The sequence below is a fragment of the Vidua chalybeata genome, chromosome 20, assembly GCF_026979565.1.
Source record: "Vidua chalybeata isolate OUT-0048 chromosome 20, bVidCha1 merged haplotype, whole genome shotgun sequence".
NCBI classification, from domain to species: Eukaryota; Metazoa; Chordata; class Aves; order Passeriformes; family Viduidae; genus Vidua; species Vidua chalybeata.
In genome coordinates, this window is record NC_071549.1 from 7,334,833 (window position 1) to 7,357,525 (window position 22,693).

The 22,693-nt window shown below is 45.4% G+C and overlaps 1 protein-coding gene across 3 annotated transcripts in view; it reads left to right on the forward strand.

The window, feature by feature from the left end:
* TAOK1 (TAO kinase 1) overlaps window positions 1–22,685 on the forward strand; it is a 69,732-nt gene extending 47,047 nt beyond the window's left edge. For all 3 annotated transcript variants that reach the window (XM_053961378.1, XM_053961379.1, XM_053961380.1), the window contains 8 exons: window positions 512–646; window positions 1,230–1,466; window positions 2,229–2,357; window positions 4,027–4,230; window positions 4,699–4,938; window positions 8,544–8,756; window positions 9,839–10,021; window positions 13,490–22,685. In XM_053961378.1, the coding sequence (XP_053817353.1) occupies window positions 512–646; window positions 1,230–1,466; window positions 2,229–2,357; window positions 4,027–4,230; window positions 4,699–4,938; window positions 8,544–8,756; window positions 9,839–10,021; window positions 13,490–13,951 (1,803 nt within the window). In that variant the 3' untranslated portion in view covers window positions 13,952–22,685. The remainder of the gene's footprint in view (window positions 1–511; window positions 647–1,229; window positions 1,467–2,228; window positions 2,358–4,026; window positions 4,231–4,698; window positions 4,939–8,543; window positions 8,757–9,838; window positions 10,022–13,489) is intronic.
* The last annotated feature ends 8 nt before the right edge of the window (window positions 22,686–22,693 follow it).

Consider the following 22,693-nt stretch of genomic DNA (forward strand, 5'->3'; position numbering starts at 1 on the left):
TCAGGGAGTTAATTAGTGTATCATATCTAACTAGTCATCGCTCCGTGATGAATGACAAATTCAAAATAAGAACGTAGAATACACCATGACAAATTTAAAAATTTTCTTTGAGGTATTTCTGCAGTGGGTGTAATAAAAATCTTCCTCTGTCTTTCAGAGCTACAAAGATGTTGTTTTTGTCTTTCAGACTTGATAAAATCTACTTTATAGCTTTTATGTTTTGTTGCAGTAAACTGTTTAACTCAGCTTTCAGTTTTCCATTATTTTTCCTCATTTTCAGCTTTGGTTAGCAATCTTCCTCTTAGTAATAAAAATTCAGTATGAAATTTCTGAAAGCAAAGGTCATAGATCAAAGCTCCTTTTGCAATACGTACCTTCATTGGCAGGAGGATCTTTCAGGGCTGATGAATGTAAAACACTTTTTTCTTCCTTTTAAATAAAAAGACCAAAATTAAAAATCTTTACTAACACAGTTTCTCTTTATTCTCTGACATTAATATTTGCTGATAAGGAGGAAGAGAACTACAGAGAGGAGTCGGATCCTCGGACAAGGGCATCAGAACCCCAGTCTCCTCCCCAAGTATCTCGCCACAAGTCTCATTATCGCAACCGAGAGCACTTTGCTACCATACGCACAGCGTCGCTGGTACGTGGAGGGTTGGTTTGGGGAGAGCTCTGCAGGAGGGGGTGCTCTGAACACAGCTCTGTGCAACCTCTCAGAGCTTTCAGAATATCACCACAATACGAGCTATCTTCATTGACTGAGATACTGTCACTGAAATAATTTAGCATCAGTTAATAAAAGCTTCAGTGAGATACCTGGGCAAATGTAATTTGTGTATATTAAGTACTTTAAGTCTCAAATCCAATGTGCCTGTAGAATATAGGAAACCATTTATAATAATAAGCTGGTTTTTATTTTCATATGCATATTATGAATATTTGTGGGTTTGTGCATGTATCCACCCTCATTGTATTAGGCTAAAAGGCCATTATTTAGTACCAGCTTTATAACAATTGTACTGTTTTTTCTGCTGGAGCCCATGTGAGCTTATCTCCTACAGCAGAATTGAGTTTTTAATCTGCTCTGCTGCCATTAGGATGTGTGCTTTTCTTTACAACAAAATCATATTTCTTAACTGAATCGTTTTCTTTTGTGGTTTGAAGACTGCTGAAAAGCAGATTAAGCAGCATTAACTTCCTCTGGCCCGATGTGGTTATCTTCCTAGGTGACAAGGCAAATGCAGGAACATGAGCAAGACTCTGAGCTCCGAGAGCAGATGTCTGGCTATAAACGTATGAGAAGGCAGCACCAGAAGCAACTGATGGCATTAGAGAATAAACTGAAGGCAGAGATGGACGAGCACCGCCTCAGGTTGGACAAAGATCTCGAAACACAGCGTAACAATTTTGCTGCAGAAATGGAAAAGCTAATTAAAAAGCACCAAGCAGCTATGGAAAAAGAGGTAGGAGGTTATGGTTTATCAGACCAACCCGTGTTTGTTAATTACATTGAATTGTCCACTTCCCCTCACTGATGCAGAGATGACAGTGTGGACTCTGAGATGTCTTGTTTTCAGGAGCCAAGCAAATTGCTAATTAGAAAAAGGTTAATATATCACCTCCTTACACTAAGGGTTTATGTAACTAGAGAAAAGGTATGTCCTTCATGGCAGTGGGTTATACTGAATGTTAGAATCCTGACTCCAGAAAAAATACTGAGGGCTTTCCTCTCTCTTGCCATGTCTGTGCTGTCAATAATTGCCTGCCATTGAGTGTTGTGGAGGCAGATTAGCCTGCAGAGAAATGTGCCAGCTACACTTAAATGTTCACTGTCTAGTTGTGTATGGATATCAGGGGGGGCTGTGCTTTTAAATAATTGATAATGAAGTGGTGCTGCCTACAGCTATTATTATCGATTTTTGTTCATCTCTGATCTCTCAGTGGAAGGCTGAGGATATAGTTTATCATAAAGTTTTGACTTTTTTAAGCAAGATTAGCTGAACAATAGGACTGAGAGAATGTGGCACTGGAGGAGGACTCTGCTGGGTACCTTGATGGGATGGGAAATGAGGAGAGAGTGAGGACAAGCTCCTCTGACTTGGACTTGTCCAGAGCCGTGGTGAATATTGTGGTGACTACCATGAGTTCCAGGTCTTGAGGCTGAAATTGGACATGAGCTATAATCCATTGGGACTCAGACTGACTTGCTGCTGGATTTGCTGTAGGCTAAAGTGATGGCCAATGAAGAGAAGAAATTCCAACAGCATATTCAGGCCCAACAGAAGAAAGAATTGAACAGTTTCCTGGAGTCCCAGAAGAGAGAATATAAACTCCGTAAAGAGCAGCTGAAAGAGGTAACTCATCTCCAATGAGAAAAGTGTGATACAGTGTGAGAGTGGTGAACATGTGAAAATAAAAGTGACAACTGCACCACAGATCTTCCACAGGATTGCAGCGAGTTCTGCATTTCATGAGCAGAGTCCTTTGTGTACTGTATTTGTTTCATAGCTTTGACCTTTGAGTAAGAGAATTTATTTTTTTAGTTAGTTCTTGGTAACTGTGTGTTTATCTTGTGAAAGTACAAACTTCTCCATTGTTAAATACTGCTTTTTAGTCAGAAACATGCAAATTTGGCAATCCTAAGGAACAAAAAAAAAGTTTATGAAAGGTCATGAAGATTTTTCTCATACATTGTTGTTGCAGGTAGTGGCCATTCCCTGCATCAGTTAGTGAAGTTTCTTATCACTTAATGATATTCCTGTACAGGAGCAAGAGAACAGAGCAGTAAAGATGATCTGCATTTTTGTAAGGAAAATACCTATTTCCTTACCTATTTGTAAGGAAAATACCTATTTCCTTACCTATTTGTAAGGAAATACACTATTAATTTTAATGGAGAAAGCTGTGTAATTATTTAATAATCATTGCATTTTAGTGAAAATCAAGATCTCTGTGAAGTGCAGAGAAACTGTAGAATCAAACTTCCTTTTTCTTTTTGTGGAGTGACTGAAACCATAAGCGCTATAAATATTTTTTTTTGAAAGAACCATTTAATGCTCAACCATAAACTTGTGTGACACAACTTAGGAACTTGCTCCAAAGGGAAATATTCCCAAACATAGGCATTTCCCAGAAGAAAAAAAAGGCTAAAGAGCAGCAGAGCCAAGAAAGATCTAACAAAAACTACAGTAGCGTGGGCTCTTTATAATAACATAGAATCTTTTTCTAAGTGGGCAGTAGATCACAGAGCACCAAGGAACACTGATGAAATACAGAGGAGTTCTGTCTCATACTTCAGTTGAAATGTATCACAACAAGTCTTAATTACTGCATGGGCATCTCTAGTATGCAATTCAAGCAAGCAGAGTCTTTTGCCAAAGATACTTTATGCTATGTAGTACAAATGTGGAAACTCTTAAGTTTTACCTGTGAACTTCTTTACGTTGTTTTTGTGAGTTATGGCATCTCAGTGAGCAGTTCTGCCTTGATGAGTTACTGTAAAATGGGTATGTGCTCTGATCAAGCAAGACACAAAAAAAAAATCTGATGTGCTTCATGTGGCTGGAGTTCTGTTTGAACAACAGGACGTGAACATGTTTCTTCTCTCAGTCCTTTGGGAGCCTGTAAAAATGTATGCCAGGCGGTATGGCAGTACCTCCAAGTGTTTTCAGTGCCAACTCCTCATTTTGACATTTTCAGCTGATGTATAGGTCTGGAAACTGTGGACATAAACCAGTATTTTGGCCAGTGCAAAAAAAAAAAAAAAAAAAAAAAAAAAAAAAAAAAAAAAAAAAAAACCAAAAAAAAAATCTTTTAATCTGTTCCACTGTGATTTGTCTCCTGGTCTGGTATTTCCTTCATGTTCCTTATGTGATATGATGTATTTTGAAGAGGCTGAGATGGCACCAAACTTGAGAAGGGAGAATATAACATAGTTCAGTAGTTTATTAGTCAGGTCTGTCCAGTTCATGGCCAAAGAACTTAATGTAACTATTCCACAATTAATCACCTTGCGATTATCAGGAGCTGAATGAAAACCAGAGCACTCCAAAGAAGGAGAAGCAGGAGTGGCTCTCTAAGCAGAAGGAGAACATCCAGCATTTCCAGGCAGAAGAAGAGGCCAACTTGCTGAGGCGTCAGAGGCAGTACTTGGAGCTGGAGTGTCGCCGCTTCAAGAGACGGATGCTCCTGGGCCGCCATAACCTGGAGCAGGACCTGGTTCGGGAGGTAAGGGAACAGGCAGAGATGAGACCTGGATGCACCTGTGTGAAGTGCATCCCACAGGAGCACCTGCAATCCAACTCAAATCAAGCACATCCGAAGTGTTTTGGTAGAGCAGTGGTTGGACGCTTTGCAGTGCCATCTGGTAATCCCTGTGGCATCCAATGTACAGGTTAATGTTCTATTGCAGGAGAATCCTTAGGTCCAAAAAGTCATCAGACATAACAGTTAACAGAAAATGCTTACTGTGAATCCTGTTGAGCATCTAGAACAGGAAGAAGAAAAGTGAAATGAGGAAGGAAAAATTACCGGTGGCATTGCTGTCTGCTGCTGATAAGACTGAGAAACTCTGTGGTCTGTCCTCAGATGCCTTGGAAAGAGAAATGCCCTTGTGAACAAAGCGAAATGTCACTTTGTCAACGGAAATCCAAGTAAGTACAAAGAACCTAATAATTCCCTCTGTCCTCCTGCTAGGAGCTAAACAAAAGGCAGACACAGAAGGACCTGGAGCACGCCATGCTGCTGCGTCAGCACGAGTCCATGCAGGAGCTGGAGTTCCGCCATCTCAGCACCATCCAGAAGATGCGCTGCGAGCTGATCCGGCTCCAGCACCAGACCGAGCTCACCAACCAGCTGGAGTACAACAAGCGCCGGGAGCGGGAGCTGCGGCGCAAGCACGTCATGGAGGTCCGGCAGCAGCCCAAGAGCCTGAAGGTACTGAGTGGTGTAGGAGCTCTGAAAGTACTAAGTGGTGTAGGAGCTCTGAAGGTACTAAGTGGTGTAGGAGCTCCAGGGCAGGCTGGTGGTAGTGGAAACATGGTCCATGGAAAAGTGGTCCATTACAGCCCTTTTACAGTGCAGGCAAGGCCAAGGTGATTTGAAGCCCGTTAACTTGAAGAGCACCATAGTGGTGATCAGCTTACAGGATACTGCAGGCAGGCCACAGCAGCACTGGTCCCTTCTTTTCTTTGAAAAGCTCTTCTCAGCTATGTCCCTTCCTTTCTGGGGTAGTTTTAAATGCATTTAATGTTTGCAGTATGCTTTTTTCTCCCCCTCCTACACCATTTTCTGATCCTTCTCTCCCCCATATACAAAAATAAAATCAGTATTTCTGTAATGAAGCAGTGTCTTTTAAAAACAAAACCCAAAAGCTTTGTGTTGCTGTGTGCATCAAAATGAACTTCACTCTCAGTCTTGGCTAACTCACCTGGTTAGTGTTTTTATATTAAAGCTGGCATGGTGGTAAGTGGGGAGGGGGAAGAGAGAGACACCAGCCAAGTGCAGTGTCCTCAGGAAGCTCCTGGCACTGACCTTTGCTGTTTGTCTCTCCTGGGTTTCTCATGCTGCCCTTGTAGCTCTGGTGGCTGACCAGAATTATGGGGCCTCTGTGATTGAGGCTTTTAGTGTTTTTGTTTAAGCTTTCACTTCATCCAAAGAAGTCCAGTGGTTTATTTTGAAGTGTCTGAGAAGGGTGTATAAGGCCCTTCACAAAGCTGCCTGGTACATTTCCTTTGAGGAGGCAGACTTCTTCTCTCCACCCAGTGTTCAGCTGTGCCAGTAACAAAACGAGTGTATGGCATACTGAGCATGGGGTTTCTTTGTTGTTCTACATCTTTCCTCTTCATGATATTTTCCATCTGACTTAGTGTTCACCACCTGCAAGTTATCTTCTTACAGAGAAAATAACCAACTTGAAAACACAATTTCAGAAAAGAAAAAAATGTACCTGATTTGTCAATATTAGGATAATATTAAATAGTGAAAACCTGGCTTGTGAGAACAAGGGACCATCTGATCACTGTTGAGAATCTCCAAGGATATAGTGTATAAATAGCAGATGACTTCACAGGGAAGCTGTGCTGCACTCTGAGCTGAATAAAACCGAAGCAGCTGTATTAGGTTGATCCTTCTGAGATTAGCATGAATGAGTTCTGCCTCCCCAAGGTGACGTGGTGCAAACACGAGTGGGCAGCGTGTCCATTCTCCTTCCCTGGCTGCTGTTGGGGCAGCAGGATCTGTGATACTGTGCTGCAGGGGCTTGGCTGCCCTCTCACCTCTGTAGACTCTCCAGCCCCTTCCCTTTTCCAGGGAGGAGGGGGCTGGAGCGTTTTGCAGGGAGCATGGAAAGCTTGCACTTTGCTTTGCATGGCTGTTCTGTGATTAGTGAAGGATTTCAGGCTTGAGCTGTCAATCCTGCACCTTTGCGTACACGCAGCGCTAACAGCACAGCCCATGGACAACCGTTGGGTTTGTAGCACAATCCCCTCTTTATCGAGGCTGTTCTCTAGCATTAACTCCTTCTCCTGCCTCTGACTAATGCAGGCAAGTATTCTTAATTGAATAGATAATTTGACCATTTGTTCAGTTTCTCTCCCCAGCAACGTTTTCCCTCAAGGGCACATTTCAGGCTTTCCCTTTGTTATTTAGTGAGGCCCTTTGTCCTGGAAGCAGGTTTTTAACGGTCAGTGTCTGTTCTATGACAGCACCAGAAGGACCCATAACTAGAATTCACCCTTCAGTGAAAACGGCTGTTATTATTTCAAGTGTGTTAATTGTGATGCAAATACCCTCTTGCTGGTATTTCACAATACTAGGTCAAAATGATCTTGTCAGAATTCTGACTGGAAATCTTACCCCTCCCTTCTGTTTCCTGTTGTTAAAGCCTTTGGATTGGGAGCCTATAAACAGTCTGGTGTCCAAGCAAGACTTCACAAAAAATGAGGACAAAATAGGTTGATAGTGTTTTGCTGTGACCAGATCCCTGATGGGAATGTGTAACCTGCTGACACTTCCCTTAAGAGCAGGGAGAAACAACCTTAAAGGTTTCCTGGAAGGAAATAACTTTCTGTGAAATTTAGAAAGGTTAAAAGTGATACATTCCTCTTCATGATACATGTTTTGATTTGAATGAAACCCATCTTTGTCCTGTTCTCTGCATCAGGTTAGCAAAGTGTTACTGTTTTATGCAGCAAAATGTGCTTGGGCTGGATGTGTTGTTTGATCCCACTGCACTTTTTGAGGTGGCTGCAAGTGCTGTGCTTATCACCTGTCCTGCTGAGCCCTGAGTTAGTGCCAGGAGCAGGCAGTGGAGGGGCTGATTTGGCCATGCACAGAGATTTGCCTCGCTGGTTCAGATCCCAGAGCTCTTCCAACTTACTCCAACAGGAGTCTGGTCCTGTGCTCTGTTTGTGCCTTTAGTGCTTCAGCATTTGGCATGGTGAAGCTTCCCAACAATGGGAAGCCCCTCATGTCTGATTTTAGTGATTTGTGTTTATTTATTTGTTTATTCTTACCATGGTGAACTTGACCATCTGTCAATTAACCATCATCACTCATCACTTCTGGGTTTTGCTTTGTTAGTAGTATCCCTGCCAGCCATCCCATAGAAAGATACAGAGAATTCTATAACACCCTCCTTTTAAGGATCTTGAAACACTTAGTAGATGTTAAACTTCACAGGCTGCTCTGAAGGCAGGTAGAAGAAAAGAAATAATTTCTTCAAGGTCATGCAGCAAAGCTGGACCCCAGTACCTTTTCCAGAATTGGTGTCCCCCAATCCTATGTGCAATCACAGCTATGTCTCTAAACAATACAGAGATGTTAGCAAGTGCAAAGGGAGGAAAACTCCATTTCCAGTAAGCCTTCAGTGGGACTGGGGAATTGTTGTTTTGGTTTTTTTTTGTTGGTTTTTTTTTTTTTTTTTTGCTAGACCAACACAATACTAGTGTTTTGTGGTGTACATTTAAAACATCTAGTCTTTTTTGGGTTTCTTTAGGAAAACCAGGCTCATAAATTCCAGGGTTAGAATACATCTTATATTCATCAAACCCTCAATGGAAAAAGAATTGCTCTTTTTTCCTGTCCTTTCCCATGCACCAGATCTGCTTCTTTTCATTACATTAAGTGCTGCTCATATATATGTGCCATACAAGCACAGTCATGTAAGTATGGCTTCTGGTGCTAACAAATATTAGTCCTGTCCCTCAAGAACTTTTCTTGAAAAGCAACACCCAGGACTGGATTCAGTCCAGTGACAAATGTGAGGCTCTTTGTGCAGAGACAGCTGTATTTAGGCTGGAGCTTTGTTATAAAAGTGTCTGTACTGTAATTGTTTTGCACAGTAGCAGTGTCAAAGCAGCTGCAGCAATAGTCATTGCCTCTTGTGTATTTTGCTTCCCTCCTTGCACTGTAGATGTTAATATACATTTGTGGATTCTTGAACTCATATCCTTAATGTAATCCTAAATATCCATTTGAATGGATATTTCGCTCATTTGAAACATGCTGGTTTTTTCTTTGTGTCCCCTCCATCTTTCCAGTCAAAAGAACTACAGATAAAGAAGCAGTTTCAGGATACATGCAAGATCCAAACCAGACAGTACAAAGCACTGAGAAACCATCTGCTGGAGACCACGCCAAAGAGTGAACATAAAGCTGTCCTCAAACGGCTCAAGGAGGAGCAGACCCGGAAGCTGGCTATCCTGGCTGAGCAGTATGATCACAGCATTAATGAAATGCTCTCTACACAAGCTGTGAGTCGCCTCCGAGGGACCCAGGGTTCCTCAGCCAAAGAGGGATGTTTGCATTTTAACCGCTCTGTATCCTGACAGCAGGCTTTCTGCTTCCTTGCTGCACACGCCATTCCCTGCACAGTCCTTCCTCTGTGTTTAGAAAGTGGAGTTCAAATGCAGAGGAAAGACCTACCACCCCCTCCAGGCAGGCTGAAGCTGCTGTTGTAGAGATGCAAAGTGATGCATCTGTGTGACCAGTTGACTGCTTTTGCATGAAATGTGGCAACATAAACATCCCTGTTAGAGCATCATTGCATAGTGTGCAACTGGCTGTCTTAACTCATTTAGATTTTGATTTGTTGATGATACCAACCCAAGCATGTGCCACCAGTGGAAGATGCTCATTGAGTCATGGAGGAGTCCACAGTTTTGACTGTAAATCTGAGGTCAAAGTGTTGTGAAAGTTCTCTGATTCCTTCTTTTAAGAGATTCCTTCTTTAAGGAATGACCACATGAGCAATGCTTCAAATCCTTGCTACGGCTTAATGTGCACTTTTCTTTGCAATTCTTGCATATTGCATCCTGCTCACATCACTTTGTACACAAATTTAACACTGTGAGGCAGGGTAGCTGGCTTCATTTATGATGGGAAGGTTAAAAGTTCAGTATCATGTTGCTTTTAGGTTTATTCATTATATCCTTGTGCCCAAAGTCCTGCATTGGCAGAGCTCTGGACTTAAGTCTTCTGGGTGTAGAGGTAATTGGTTAATCCAGCTGAATAGAGCAAGAGAGCTTCTCTTTGCCTCTAGCGAAAGGAGAGCTGAGGATGTTTGCACCTCCAGCAGTCTGGTCTCTGCAGTGTGGATCGTGGTTCCTGAGGCGCCACTGCTCATCAGCATCACTTGCATCAGTGCTGTGGGCTCACTGTCACCAGTCTTTGTCACTGTAGGTTCTCTGTTCAGTGAAGCAAAGTACAATAGAGACCAATTGTATTGCTAAGAAAACAATGTCCCAGCCCATTCTGCCCCTCGCCGCGGTCCTCCCCTGGAGTGTCAGCAGTGGTTACCCCATGGTGAAACGTCTCTATTGTCTGTCTTTCCCAGCTGCGTTTGGATGAGGCACAGGAAGCAGAGTGCCAGGTTTTGAAGATGCAGCTGCAGCAAGAATTAGAGCTGCTGAACGCATATCAGAGTAAAATCAAGATGCAGGCAGAAGCCCAGCATGATCGGGAGCTGCGTGATCTTGAGCAGAGGGTGTCCCTACGCCGGGCCCTCCTGGAGCAGAAGGTAAAGTGGGCATGTGAGCATCCTAAGCACACTCCATATTTCAGATCTTAAATTCCACTTATCAGTGAAAGATAAACTGCTCTTACTTTGCTGTATATAGTAACACAGATCATTTGGGTGTTTGTCTCTCTGGGGTTGAAAGCTCAGTGACACATAGACTAAACTTTCTGCCAGCTCAGCCCTCCTGTGTGAGCAGCTTCTGGCTGGGATAGAGCTGCCTGAAGTGTGCCAGAGGGGGTTGTGCCTCTCTGGGCAGAAGGGAAAGAGAACTGTCTCTCTGTCTCTGAGCTGGACATTGGCTTCCCTGGCCCATCAGAGAGCAGACAGTAACAACTTAATGCTGGGGGTTGCGGTTTCCCTATGAAATTATGTGTCTTACGAGCAAACTCAAGTAGCCAAAGCCACAGCTATGGTGCATCTGCTGCTCCCCAGATCTCAGCTTGTAGTTTGCTACATGTATTCACATGCTTCTTGTTAAGTTTGCTTCAGGTGCAGTGCTAGATGTGTGTGTAGAATTGTGAGGGGCCTACACAGACCAAGGGAAGGGAAATGCACCAAAAACTGGTGAGAGGAAATAAACTGTCAGCCTTCCTCCTGCAGTTGTTTTCTCTTTGGACTTGCCCTATAAGTGTCAGCCACTGCCATTCACACAACATTTCCCAGTTTTGTTCATCAGTGTGTAATAAATTAGGGCGATTACTCTGTAGCCTCGAGGTTCTTTACACTGAAATTCTTCCAGGGGCTAATGGATGGATGCTGGGATAGTCCACAGAGCACTGCTCCACCTCACGGCCAGCCGAGGGAGCACCCCCAAGGAGGCAGCACAGTCCTGTTGGGCTTTGGTCTCTGCAGGGAGGCAATTGCTCTCAGAAAACAGATGAATTTATGAAAGCAGAGTTCCTGTGTGTTATTCGTGTGCAGTAGCTGTCTTTAGACGCCACTGCAAGTTATTTTGGTCCCAGCTCCCGTCACAGCCTGGCACGAGTATGGATTTATCTGGAGGTGCATTGCCCTCTGGTGGCATGAGCTGCTTGGGGAGGAAGTGCCACAGTGAGCCAGTGCTCCCTGCTCTGTGGGAGCAGCATTTATTGCAGATAGTGTTAGAAGCTGCAGTGAGGCCAGTGACTCAAAGAAACCCACATCAACCAATAATCTTGTAGAAGTCTTCCATTGTGTACCACGATTGAAGTCTCTGTGCATGGAAAACCCCCTGTGGAGGATTTGGCATCAGTAATGGGGATAGGAGGCTTAGCAATACTATTTCACAGAGAAAAACAGATAAAAATATCACCTAGCATCATTTTCTATATGTTTGTGTCCCTCTGTTGCCTTGAAATAGCAAAAATATTGATGGTGCTTCAGCTTTCATAAGTTTCTGTAGCAATATGTGCAGTCTTGGCACATGAAAATCACAGGTCATGCACCAGCAGTGAGACCTTGGTGGGGTTCCAGTCACTTGGCAGTGACTCAAGGGCAAACGTGGGTCCAGAGGCAGACACATCATTCTTTTGCAGGGGTATTTTTTGGGAGGACAGGTGATGTTCTGTTTTTGTAAGAACTAAGAGTTCCAAGTTTCCTGGTGTGGGTCCCTCAGCGACGTCACCTGGTGTTTGCTGGCATGTGCTAACTGAAGCTGGCAGCCAGAGAAAGGGCAGGTATGTGCACAAGATGAATGTCTGCATTTATATGCAGAAATAAATGTGTAGCCTGTGGCAAAGTCAGTCCCTGGTGTTCAGTAATAAACCAGATTCCAGAAGTTAGTGTATGCATAGAAATCTGCTTCCTCTTCAGCAGGCTGCCCTTTACTTTCTGTGGTGCCCATCACCATAACTCACCAGAGCATGCGTGTCATGTCCAACCCTGGAGTAAGGAGGGAGTAGCCAAGCCCCATTGATGTGAAATGTTGTTTGTATTGCACCAGCAATGAGCATGTCCCAAGAGTGTCTTTAAAAGAGTTCAGATTTAGTCATTTCCTTCCCACATGCCTCAGACACTTCATTTTCAGAGTGGTTTCAGTGATGTCACTTTAACAAAGTGTCAGACCTTTCAGTGAAGTTCAGTTGAACCAAGTCCTGTGTGTTACACTGTCACTGAGATTGAAAATGGTGACATGCTGAAGACACTGAGAAAGGAGGATTCTACTTAGCAGGACAGGAAAAATGCAGAGCATTTTAAAGAGCTAATGTTAGAGAAGGCACCTTCTTCCTCCGCTGCCTTTGTGGCTTTCAGCAGGAATAGTGATCAGGGCTGCTCAGTGCACAGTCTGTCACTCACCTAGAGTAACAGGCAAGTGGAGAAGGAGTTTCTGAAAGCCCCAAATGGCTCAGGAGATGACTCATGCTGGAGCAGATTGTTTCCTCAATTCCAGATGAAATTGCTTTGCATATTCCCTGACTCAGGCAAGAGAGTGCTTACAAGTACAAGGCTCTGCCTGGTGCCTTCAGCACAGACCCAGATAACACCTCTTGGCCATGTTGCTGCTGACAGCAGGGAGATGCCAGTGAGCTGTGCTGAAAGTCTTGGCTCCTGCTTTTTTCCCATTTGGTCTTTTTCACTGAGGCCAAAAGAAGCTTTTTCAGTGCTGGCAAGAAGATAATGGGTTTTGGTTCTCCACCTGACTGCAAAAATTTCAATAAGAAAGGCTTTCATCCCTGTCTGATGGGTGTCAGGAGGCCATAATCCTGTGTTTTCAGTACTTATAGTGTTGATCCCAGTGCCCCTACCAAAGTAGTCTTGGAAACCAATTTGGAAAAGTGTTATGGTGGAGAAATTTGAGTTGCCAGCTTGCATATCATCTAGCTAATAATATGCCACACAACTCAAACAGCACTGCCTATGTCCTTCAGCCACACACCCTGGAAAAACATCTAGTTTTCAGGGCAGTGAAATATGAGAAAACCAAATCAGGAAAGGGATAGATAGGAGGTGATAAATACATGAGCTAAGAAAATCTGGCCAGTGAACATTAGAGAGGAAGCTGAATGTGGGCTTGTGCCTTGAATCCTAGAGAAAACAGCAGTCATCACCATAATCATCATTAGATTTAGCTACAAACAGTGAAGGTCACCATAAGCTGTGTTGGCAGGCTGTACCTGAAGGTGCTTTCCCAGTAGGCATCTACAGAAGCTGTAGACTTTGCTGTATCTCAGAAGATTAATCTATGTCAAGCTGTTGGTATCAGTGCAGACTTTAGATTCGCATCCCTCAAATTTCATGTATTCACCAGGGAACAGGGACCAACACCCTCCAACTGGTGTTCACTGTGCTTTGGCCTGTGTGGGTCTTTGAGACTTAACCCTTAAAAAATTCACCCTATTACATTCAGAACAGACTGTGTGTCCATGGACATCTGATCTAGAGCTAGTTTCCTGCACAAATGCAGGAAAAGGTCCCTCAGTAGCTGTTACAGATCCTCCGGAGGCTGTGCCAGTCCTGCTGCTACAGACTGTCTCTTTTTTTCCTTCCTAGATTGAGGAGGAGATGCTGGCGTTGCAGAACGAGCGCACGGAGCGGATACGAAGCCTGCTGGAGCGTCAAGCTCGCGAGATCGAAGCCTTTGACTCAGAAAGCATGAGGCTAGGTTTTAGTAATATGGTTCTTTCTAATCTCTCCCCCGAGGCGTTCAGCCACAGCTACCCGGGAGCTTCTGGCTGGTCCCACAATCCTACTGGGGGTGCAGGACCTCACTGGGGTCATCCCATGGGTGGCCCACCGCAAGCTTGGGGCCATCCAATGCAAGGTGGACCTCAGCCATGGGGTCACCCCTCGGGGCCCATGCAGGGGGTACCTCGAAGTAGTGCTATAGGGGTCCGCAACAGCCCCCAGGCTCTGAGGCGGACAGCTTCTGGGGGACGGACGGAGCAGGGCATGAGCAGGAGCACAAGTGTTACTTCACAAATATCCAATGGTTCACACATGTCTTATACATAACTTAAACAATAACTGAGGGTGGCAATTCCACTGGAGCTGTCTGCCAACAGAAACTGCCTACAGACACCAGCCCAGCAGCCTCCTCAGTGCGGTGCTGACGTGTGGAAGCTGGGTGCACATGGAATATTGTATTCATTTTGTAAAGCATTACGTTTTGTGTTTACTAACTGGGATGTCATAGTATTTGGCTGCAGGGTTTTGGGGGGTGGTTTTTGGTTTTTTTGTTTTGTTGTTGGTTTTTTTTTTTTTGGTTTTTTTTTTTTTTTTTGTTTGTTTGTTTGTTTTTACTTTTTGGAGGGGTCTTGGGAGGGCATCTGAGAAATATATGCAATTAGTCAGAAGAATTGGCTGGTGGTCATCACACTGACAGGAGAGAAGGGCCTCAGACTGCCCTCATCATGCCATCCATGTAGGAAGTCTGAGGGAGAATGGAGACCTCTTCCCATGTCCATGAATTTCGATCTGCCACCCTGCAAAAACCAGGCAAGCTGCCTTTAAACCAACATCCAGGGGAGGAACAGCTGGATCTTCTGTTCCATTTTTATTTGTCATTAAATTGGATAAATTTCTAGGGTATTGCCTCTGCCAGGAGGCATTTTCAAAGAGTTGTAGGTGAGGAAGAAGGTGAGAAGAGAGGCCAAGAGACACCAGGGCTCAACAGGGCCCTTCTACCCAAGTGCGCGCTCCGTGTTGTGTAAGAAGTGACGTTCTCTCAGAAGGCACTGGTCAGCTTCCCGAGAACTCTGTAGGTAAACCTGTCTGGGGGGAACAGGCTAGGAATGTTTGAAATGGTCTATCTGCTTTGGCACTCCCTGACTGTGCTGCTGGTAGCTCAGATGAGGTTGGGCAGAGGAGCGTAAGTAATGCACTTGCACAGCTAATACTGTGACATCTCATTTTAGCTAAGCATCAGAATAATTCTTGGAGCCCAGCGTAGTCCTTTTTGCTCCATTCACAAATGTTTAGACTTTCAGCCAATCAGTCTCAAATGCCAGAGGTGTTTTGAAGGATGCCATAGTCACAAAATGCCATTGATCGGGTTTTTCATTATTACACTACATCCACCAATTTATTACCTTTTTGGCTTGTTGCAGTTTCCTGTTTACATGTAGCGTGTAGCCAACTGTTGAAATGTTTAGTTGCCATGGTGTACCAGGAGGAGCTGAGCCAATGACTCTTTCCCAGCTGATTACTAACCCACATCACCACTGTAGATCTTGCTGCATGTGAGGCTCCTTTTTTATTATTTTCATTGCTGCAATACTTCACAACTTTTACAGTCCCTTGAGATGCTGTGATATTTCGGCAGCGTATCACACCATGTGAGAAGGCACTACTTCCAGAGGGCTCATTGGAGCTGCTGTACTACTGAAAGAGGAAGCAAAGGAGGTTGTGAAATCCATACAGTGATAAAAGGTCAGGGAGTCTTTATAACTGAATGACTTTGTTGGAATCGTGTCATTCCTTACTGCTGGGAACCAGAGATGCCCCCATGCTCTCGTGCCAGTGCCAGGACGGTCTCAGTCAGCCAGGACTGTGGGAAGAGCAGGTAGATGAAGTTTGGTTTGAGGCAAAGGTTTCCGTCTTGGGGACTGACCAGCCAGGGTTCTTTGTAAATGTTTTTCCTTGCACACTAATCATCTTGAAGAAAACACTAGCTGCTAACTCTAGGATTTGCCTTTAATATGTTTATAGGGCTCAAAAGCGAGGTTTTCCGAATGTGTTTGTCCACGTGACATATTTATATAGTAAATAGTGTCTCGCTGCTGTTCAGTACTCGACAGGGCAGCGTTCTTTCGTTAGCTAAATTAACATCCACTCCCAATCCTTAACTCTCTGCCAGTGTCTGGTGAATCCAGATGGGATTTCTAGCATTGTGATGTAGCGTATCACTCTAATTGAAGATGGAAACTCTACCAAAACGTGTTTGAGCAGCCCCTTTGTAAGGAGTTTTGTTGTACTAACAGTTGACAGAAGCCTGGGAGGAGGTGTGGGTCCCATGGAGGTGCCTCTGGATGCTCCTGGGGGCAAGTGGCGACTGTGAATTGTCCTGTCCTTTCCTCTGCTATGTTTTTATGTGGAACTGGATGTTTTGGGGTCAGTCTTTTGCATTGCAGTGTTGTTGAAATGAAGCGAAACTCATTTAGGAAAGGTACCTGTGTTTTCCTAGGTTTGAAAGGAGAGACAAAACCAAAATGAAAGGCCAAAATTGTATTGGGGTTCACCATGTGATTGTGGAGGGTGTGCCCAGAGCATGGTGCTAATACAGCATTTTGAGTTCAGCTCCTCTATCCCAAACAGCAGCAGCTACAGTGGGGACAGGCTATACCTGCAAGTTCAGTGGGTTCATTCTTCTGCTTCTGTTATGGTTTGAGTTTGGTCAAAGTCTCTGGCTTAAATTGAGCTACTTCAACAGAATTCTCTCAACACATCTATTTGTGTAATGTCAAGCATGACTGAATGCTGAATCCAAATGATGGCTATCCCATATTGGCTTTTTTGTATTCAAAAAGAATTGTGTAGTAACCATTTTTACATGTATATCATGTGCAGACCTGGACTATTCCAACAAGTTAATATTTTAATTAAAATAGTTTGCAAAAACTGATTCAGATCAACTGGTCTAAATGTGTGTGTCCCTGTGTGTACGTGGGGGAAGAAAAGCTGTCCCAAAACTGCCTGATCTCGAGAGGGAGCACCTCATTACACAGCTGTAGCCAGAGGAACGCAGGGTCAGGCTGTGCCTTGGAGGTATTTGAGGAGGCCCTTGGTGTTGAGAATTTTAATGTATCTCAGGTTTATTTCTGAGATACATGAACAACTGTGCACTAGAGAGATGCAAACACTCTCTGAATCAGTTTGCAAACTCTTATTTTTAAAAGTAAAGTGTTTTTAAAAGTAAGGCAAATTGCTCCATGTTGTGCTCATTGCAGTCATGCCCTAACTTCGGTTTTAAAATTACTGTAATCTGCAAATTGGAAACTACTCCAGTACCTCAGCAAAGATGTTCTCTTGCATCTCTTACGTTCATATTTAACACTGGGGAACTTTTCTGTGTGGACTACTTGCAAACTTGATTGCGGTATTTTTAAATCACCAGCTTGACCCCTGAAATCTCTTTTCTGTGGTTATTTTTCTCTCCCCTCTGCAAAGACCTGAAGTTGTGGTGTAGCTTAGCCCAGAGACAGAAAACACAGAGTAGCCAGCATTTTTACCTCTTTCTGATTCAAATTTCCTTTGATTTTATTTAAAATCAGTGAAAGGGACCACATTTCCTTTGTTTTCCATGGTCCCAGGGAGCCAGCAGCCACCTCTCCCTTCCATGTTGAACATTACATGCTTTCTTCCTTGGGTGCAGCACTGAAATGGAGGCCACAGCTCTGTTTCACCTGCATTCCCTCCAAGCCTGTGAACTTCAAAGAGGTTGAACAACTAAAGAAGTGGTGTGATACCAAACTTTCCACAGAAAAATCCCTGCAGCCATTACTTGCCTGGCTTGGGGCCAGGCTGGCATTGCTCTGTGTCCCACCCAGCCCTCCTGCTCCAGAAGAACGGGCACTGCACACTCGCTGTGACCTGCACAGGGGTGCAGCCGGGGCAATCCTGGGGCTGTGCTGTTGTTTAAACCCCCAGGACCCCTCGCCTCCAGGCTCCCAGCCCCTCGACCCTGCTTACGTGCCATTTCTTGAGAGGCAATAAACCCTATCGTACCACTGTCCACCATTACTCTGTTGAATACGCACATCTCTCTGGATATATATATGGTATCTCATTTGTATATATTTATATACTCTGTATGTACGTGTGTGTGGGTATAGGTGCACACACACCTCATGCTGTGCATTTCTGTCAGGGCACTTCAGTTCTGCTGTTCTTCAGCGCTCCTGTTTGTGAGCAAAAGCAACCCCTCAGCAGGGCTCTCGGGGCGAGGGCACAGATGTGGCACAGGCTGTGCTAGGGTGAAACCTCGCCGAAGTGCAGCCCTGGTAATTGCAGCTTGCTTTTTCTGGGGCATGAGAGGGTAGGTAGCTGCTGCGGGTGTGCTTTGAAGGAGAGAAGGGAGCTTCCTGAGGGTACCAGAAAGTCACAAGGCAGCAGAGAAGAAAACAAGATGGTTTAGCGATAGGCAAGCAGTGGAGGTAATGTAAGGATCTGCTGGGGAGGCGGCGAGTGGGCCGGTGAAGTGCTCAGCAGGCTGAGCTCAGAGTCCCCAGCTGCGTCTCACCATGAAAGATCACAAGCCCGGCACGGTCTTGGCTCGCTGCACCGGCACTGGCTTTTGGCATTCCTGAGGTGGAGCCGCCGCTAGCTCTGAACACTGACTGCCTTGGCGTGTGTCTGATACCTGGAGGTTCTTAGGTTGTGTGAAGGGGCAAAAGAGAAGCTAAATTGGAAGATTTTAAGTACACGTGTGTGTACTTACAGACTTACGGTCTATACATCCATATATACACACAGAGATGCTCGTGGTCCACTCTTTATTCTCCTTAGGCCTGTGTGCTTCGTCACCCAAGTCCAGCCAGCAGCAGACAGCCTCGTTCCTCTCCTGGGTGCTTGCTCTGCAGTTCTAGTAAATCTTGCCCTGCTCTTTCTCATAGTAGAGGGGCGAGTGCCATGCTGGACACCACCAGCTCCTCAAGCTGTGAAGACCCTTCTGACCTTCTCCTTTGTCCTCTACAGACCCCATCTTAGGGAGGCATTTGACAGTTCAGGGGATAAGCGGTTCTTGCATGTGTCAGGTCATGCATTTCCCCCAAGGACGCCCCTCCAGCTCAGCAGAATGCCAACCCTGGGCTCTCTTTGTGCTACCAGAGAATTCGGAGGCAATATTCCCCCTGTCCCTTATGGAAGGTCTCTTGCAAGTTTTTTAGGAGAGACTCAGGTTTGGTTGGGTCATTCTTACCCTTTCCCAAGGAGTAGTGTTGTCTTTACCTGTGCTCCTGCCTGTAGGATGTTCCCACCCCAGTGCTGGCCTGCAGTGAGCCCAGAACCACGTGCCAAGGACAGAGGAGCAGTGGATACCCAGGCAGGGATGCTGGTCGCTGTCCCTCTGCTGTGGTTGTTTGAGTTTGCACTTTTACAAATCGATTGAGCTGAAATCTTTTGATTAATATATGTCAGGCGCTTTGGAGGGTTGGGACTTGCTGTTTACAGCCAGAAAATAAGAAAACCTGATAGATCTAGTGGTTTTAGTAAACATCACCCCACCAGGGAGCAGTGGCAGCAGATAACCCAGGTTCCTGTTGCACAATGAGGTTCAGCCAGCTGGGGCTGTGATGCTGCCTGCTGCATCCCTGCCCCCTTCTCCAGGGGAAGGAGAGCCCTTTGTCAGCTAGAGAGGGACTTAGTAAATCGGATTTGCCAGCAAACAAGCACCTTAACCACTGAGCTGTGGGTCTCAATACTTGCACTTCACCTGAAGGCTCCCTGGAGGGGAGAAGGCAGTTTGGTTCATGACCATTGGCTCTGCACCTGCCTGGCATCCTCAAAACATCCTTAAGCCATGTCCTAGGGAAAATAAGACCCCAATATCAGCTCCTGCTCTACTTGCTTTCTCTGAGTGCACACAGTGAGACCAGGAACCAGGAGGGCCGAGCCTTGCCCCCATGGATGTGAACAAACCCTGGGGGGAAACTTCTCCCCACCTCGCCCCTCCGGCCCCCTGCCCCGCTCCCCACCCTTGAGTACGGGTACCTCAGAACATGCACAGTTTGAATTTTCACTGACAATTAGTTTAATTATTGTCAGTGAAAAGAATTGTAATTATCTGTAAATATGTAGTTAACAAATTGACCTAGTTTCTGTATTTTTTAAGTTTTTGTACTAAAATTTATAGATACAGTATGTGCCAGCTAGCAAAAAGCTACTGTAATTGCCAGTCGTAGTTCAGCATGCACCTAATCCCCGAGACTTGTCCAGTGATGCTGTAAGGAATTTGTGCTTAAATATTGCGAGCTGGGGAGGCCAACAGCCGCTGGCCTGGGGCTTTCAGCTTCCAGCCTCTGGCTGGGTTTTCCCTGATGGCTGTGTGGAATCTCCTTCCCTTGGGCGTCGTGTACCGCACGGAGGGCAGTGCGAGGGACAGAGCCGTGGCTTTGAGCTTGCTCTGGAGCTGAACTCAATGGGAACCAAGTTCAGGTTCTTTGCTGCAGTTTAATACCGGCTTGTGATACTGTTTTTCAATCTCTCTAGAAATGATCTGTTTTTCCCCTTCCAACTGTTTTTGTCTTAAGCCTGAGTTCATCTAAATCTACTGGAGGAAAAAAAAAATAACAAAACAAAAAAAGACTTTGATTTGAGGTCGTTGCCTGCTTTTAGTGCCAGGATCACACATTTCTATGGCAACTCTGAGCTCAGCAGAGTGCAGAAATCAGCGCAGGGTTGTTGACAAGCTGAAGTCGGTGGCCGCTGCCTCTGCACGGCTCCGGCACAGCCCGACTGTGGCTGGTGGCAGCTGCCAAGGGCAAGTTTGGGGGTGCAGTGTGGTGGCTTGTGGGGGTCCTGGTGTCCCTGCCCCACTGCAGCTGGCTTGCCCTGCAAGACCTGCTGCTGAGTGAGGGGTGGGCTCCTAGGAATGGTCAGGATCTGTGCTCCGTGTCCTGTGGCAGAGGCAAGCCTGTGAGTCAGTAGCAGTGCTGAGCATCCCGGGAAGCTGCGAGCAGAGGAGTCTGAGCGCCAGTGAGGCCGTGCTCTCCGGGTCTGGTTGTCCTGGAGGTTTTAGGGAATGGGAGCTTGTAAGGATTCAAGGATCAGAGAATGAGAGGCAGACGTGCACGTACGGGTTTGGCTTTAGGCAAGCAAACCACCCGCTTCCTTTCTTCAGCTTTTCTTCCCTCCTAACCCCCTGCAGCTCTTCCCCCTGCTTGCTTGGAACAGGAACTTTTTTTTTACCTGCCTAGAAACAGCTAAAAGATTTGGGGGGGGGGGGGGCAGCCCTGATGTAAATAATTAACGTTGCAAAGTGAAGTGTGTATAACATAAAAGGCTACAGCCCTTTGGTGACTTGTAAATGCTTTGAGAAGGTTGTGGTAAGACGTGGAGGGGCCAAGGGACCCGCCCGGCCCCGCAGCCATCGCTGCCCCACCGCCACCGCGGGGCCGGGGGGTCGGGATGGGATGGGGGGACACCCCGGGCCCCTCGGCCATGGGACCCCCCCCTCGGTGTAGTGGATGGGAGGGTAGCGTAACGTGTGTAATACGGATAGGAGAAGCTGTGTGAGGTGTGTATAGTGTATATTTTTTAAAAATAGCTTGCTTGTGTTGTGAAGATTTTAAAGACAAACTTGAGAATTCTAGCCTAACTATTAACACAAGTTTAACATCAGTTACCCCACTGGGTTCAGAGCCTCTTGAATGTATATTCCTTTTTGTAACCTAAATGACCTATTCTTCTACCAGTCAGCCAGACATCCTATTTATATTTTTAATTTTATATATTACTTTCCATTTGTTTTCATTATTTCCAGCATGTTTCTGGGTTTGGGTTTTTTGTTTGTTTTGGGGTGGGGGGGTTGTTTCTTTTTGCACAAGAATTGTGTGAAGTCAAGGAAATGTTAACTCAAACCTGGTATTTTCCAACCTGTTCCCCCTCCCCTTCCTCTCCTCCACCCCTGTTGTGTTTTTTTTTTTTCTTTCTTCCGCCAACAGTTTGGGATTTTTCTGGGCTGGGATGCAGCGGGTGGGAGGAGGGGATGGCTCTTTTCCATTTGCAGCTTTTGTGCAAATGCCAGGTCTTTTTGCCAGTCAACTAAAAAAATGCTTCACTTGCTGGTTGCTTTAAAAAGGAAAAAAAAAATTAAATAAAAAACAAAAATGTAACCTTATCAGTGCGATGTAGACCCCGGCGGGAGGAGGGGAAGTGCACACCTGTAGCCACACACCTCTGGCTTTGGCTGCAAAACAAAAAGCAAACCTTTCCTGGTGAGGAGGTGACCACAGGGCAGCTGCTGCCCGACCCCGTGCAGGGTTTGCCGGGCACGAGCTCTGTGTGCGGCCGGGCTCGGAGCCGTGCCGGGAGCGCCATGCCTTGGGCTTGCTCTTCCCCCTCAGAGACCGCCTGTTCATGTGCACAAACCCAAGAGCTGCCTGCTGATGACAGCAAAGCTGTTGCTGCTTTTCCTCTCCTCTTCCTCCTCTCCCCCTCCCCAAGGAGGTCCAGCTCCCCAGCAAGAGCTCACCCAGCGCCCGGCCCCAGCGCCACGGCCGTTTGCTCTGGGGCATCATCCAGGTATGGCCAAGCCCGGCCGGTGCCGTGCTGTGCCACAGAGCATTAGATAGAAAAAAACCACACACATATCTGCTGTTTTACTATGAACACTGGTCTGAGGTTTCCAGGCTCAGCACCACGGTGATGGGCCACGAAGGATTTAACCAGGGGAATTAAACTCCTTCTTGCTTCCGTGTCTGGTAGCACCAGCTGGTATGAGTGAATCTACAGGTGTGCGTTTTCCTTCTTGTAGAAAATGCCACGAGCACTAACTGGTAAGGCTTAATGTACAGTATATTGTCAGTATTCTGGTATTCTTCTGGTTCAACATACATTATAGCTCATATATAACCTGTATTAATTGTATAGATTGTGCATTTAAAGCTGTTACCAAGTTGTCAGAAAATAAGAGAAGAGAAAAAAAAAAAATAAGGTCATATGTAATATTTTGTTTGTAAGTATCCTTTGTATCATAGCAAAGGAAATGTTAAAAAAAAAAAATCAACTGTAATAAAGTAATTTTAGTACACGGGAGTG